The sequence below is a fragment of the Portunus trituberculatus genome, chromosome 49 (assembly GCF_017591435.1).
Source record: "Portunus trituberculatus isolate SZX2019 chromosome 49, ASM1759143v1, whole genome shotgun sequence".
Taxonomy (NCBI): domain Eukaryota; kingdom Metazoa; phylum Arthropoda; class Malacostraca; order Decapoda; family Portunidae; genus Portunus; species Portunus trituberculatus.
Genome location: NC_059303.1, coordinates 4,902,860 through 4,905,359, shown reverse-complemented (window position 1 = coordinate 4,905,359; position 2,500 = coordinate 4,902,860). Strand labels below are relative to the sequence as shown.

At 35.4% G+C, this 2,500-nt stretch overlaps 1 protein-coding gene across 1 annotated transcript in view; it reads right to left on the bottom strand.

The window, feature by feature from the left end:
• LOC123499133 (ectopic P granules protein 5 homolog) overlaps window positions 1–2,500 on the bottom strand; it is an 80,878-nt gene that overhangs the window by 9,019 nt on the left and 69,359 nt on the right. The window contains 2 exon segments of the mRNA XM_045246782.1: window positions 226–326; window positions 1,051–1,305. Coding sequence (XP_045102717.1) covers window positions 226–326; window positions 1,051–1,305 — 356 coding nt within the window.

Below are 2,500 nucleotides of genomic sequence, written 5' to 3'. Positions count from 1 at the left end.
TTTCAACTACCGTTTCAGTTTCTTTCTTTTGTTCATTCATTTTTTAACAAGTTTACAATATGAATTAATTTTATTTTACAACTTACTTCATAACTTCTACAGTATATCTTTTCTGTTCATTTCACAAAAGATCACATGGCTTTTATCAATCTTTCATGTCAACATATGTGATCAACCTCTGTGATGTTATAAAGAACAATGACAGCAGACAGGTTATGAACTCACCTGACCGGCTAAGGAAAGCATCGCAGCTGGGTTGGTGAGGGGAAAAGAGAGAAGAGACAACACACGAGGCCAGGTCACCTCCCCTTCCCAGCCGCACCATTCTGCATGGAAAAAGAATGCACATTACACATAACACATACACATTACATTACACCTATTCATACAAGTAACAACATATAGTAGTGAAACATAATGTAATATGCTTCTCCTTGATTCTACTTTTATAATGAAACTACTTAAGAATAAGAAATGGATAATGATTAGAAGGTCTGTGTGTTTAAAGAAAGACTGGAGAGATATATAGGATCAGTGAACAAATGACTATAGTCTATCTATTCTAAACTGGCCACTGGGTGTCGGACAATTGGGTTACTGTTCAAAACATAGAGAAACTTATGGCTAATATAATTAATTTTATGTGTATAATACTAATTTTCTGTCGGTCAATACAATTATCCCAAGTAGAGAATGCTGTTTTCCTCAAGATATGACAACAGGCATTTTCATCCCAGAATGAGACACAGAGGCCAGTTTAGGATAGACACACTATAAGTAAGTAAATACATAAATACCTTCATTTCATCTACTCCGATGTTTCTATTTTAGAATCCTACTATATCATTATTGTCATTAAGTTTCTTTCATTCCCTCTAAATTGACCAAATCACCAGAAGATGCTATGCTTGATCACCATCACCCCTCCACAATCAATTCCTTTAATCTTAGCAATATGATATGGCAATTCTGTTACTGAGAAAATATGAATAGACAGGAGAAAAAAAAAAAAAAAAAAAAAAAAAACACACACACACATAAAGCACACACCCTGAGAAAAGAGTGCATGGAGTCCAGCCTGAAGGATAGGGTTCCTGTGGTTAAGGTGGAGGATGGAACGAGAAGCAGAGGACACCAGAGGGAGCAGGAGGCCAGGGGACGGATGCACCTCAGAGCCCAACCATTCCACCACTGCTGTGCTGCTCAACTCCTGCAGAGTGGCAGACGAGGCTCCACCACTCACCACTGCTAGCAGTTCAGTGCTCAGAACACAACCCTCACTCCATTGCTGTTCCTTTGGCACTGCTGCATAGAGGAAACAGGCTGTTGATGTATGCTTTACACTGAAATTTCCACTGTAATGTATTTATTTGTTGCAATATCTATCTATCTATCTATCCATATATATATATATATATATATATATATATATATATATATATATATATATATATATATATATATATATATATATATATATACACACAGGTAAGTCTCGATTCGATTTACGCGATAGATGCATTCCAAGAGTCATCGTGTATATAAAATTCGCGCAAAATAAACTTGTAATACTCATAAGAAACAATAGATAATAGGGGGATGCAGGATGTGGTCCAAAACAATTTGTATAAAATACTCTATTTATTTGGCTAAATTAAGATGTTTTATTATTTACCATTCTAAATACTACAAGTGTATTTAAAGTAAAGGGAAAAGCAAGAAATAATAAGAGAAAGCAAAAAATAATAAGAGAAAACAACAAAACAAAGAATACATAAACACAACACTCACTGTGTCACTGCCTTCACCACTCACACCACAGTCAGTCACCATCTTCCGCTGAGCTTTTCCCCTTTATCAAAAATCCACTTATCAAAAATAACCCCACAGTATAAAAGTGAACACTAGGAAAAAAATAAACACAGGACGCCAATGTTTTCACCCCTCACAAGCACTCACCGTCGCTGTCCACTCTCTAGCGCACAGTTTGAAATTGCGTCTGGCACTCAGTTTGAAAATGCGGTTGGGCCAAATCGCGTATAAGCAAACCGATCGCGCAAATTTAATTAATTATAATATATTTTTGGTCGCATATTAACAAAAACGCATAAATTAAACACGCGTAAATCAAGAGTTACCTATACAGTAGTACTCCGCTTAATGAACAGGATAGGGGGTGTCAAAGCTGTTCGTAGAGCGGAAATTCGTTAAGCGGACGTAATTTTCCCGTAGGAAATAATGGAAATAGGGGGGATGCGTTCTGGGCTGGTCTCCAACATATCACATGGGTTAAAAATTATATATATATATATATATATATATATATATATATATATATATATATATATATATATATATATATATATATATATATATTTCTATTAGCTTTTTACAAGCCTTTCCCCAAGAAAGGATTGTTTTGTAATGCATATAGTGAAATCTTACATGAAATACCAAAAAGTAAAGCAGAGATGATGAGATCGGCCACAGACGGCAGAGA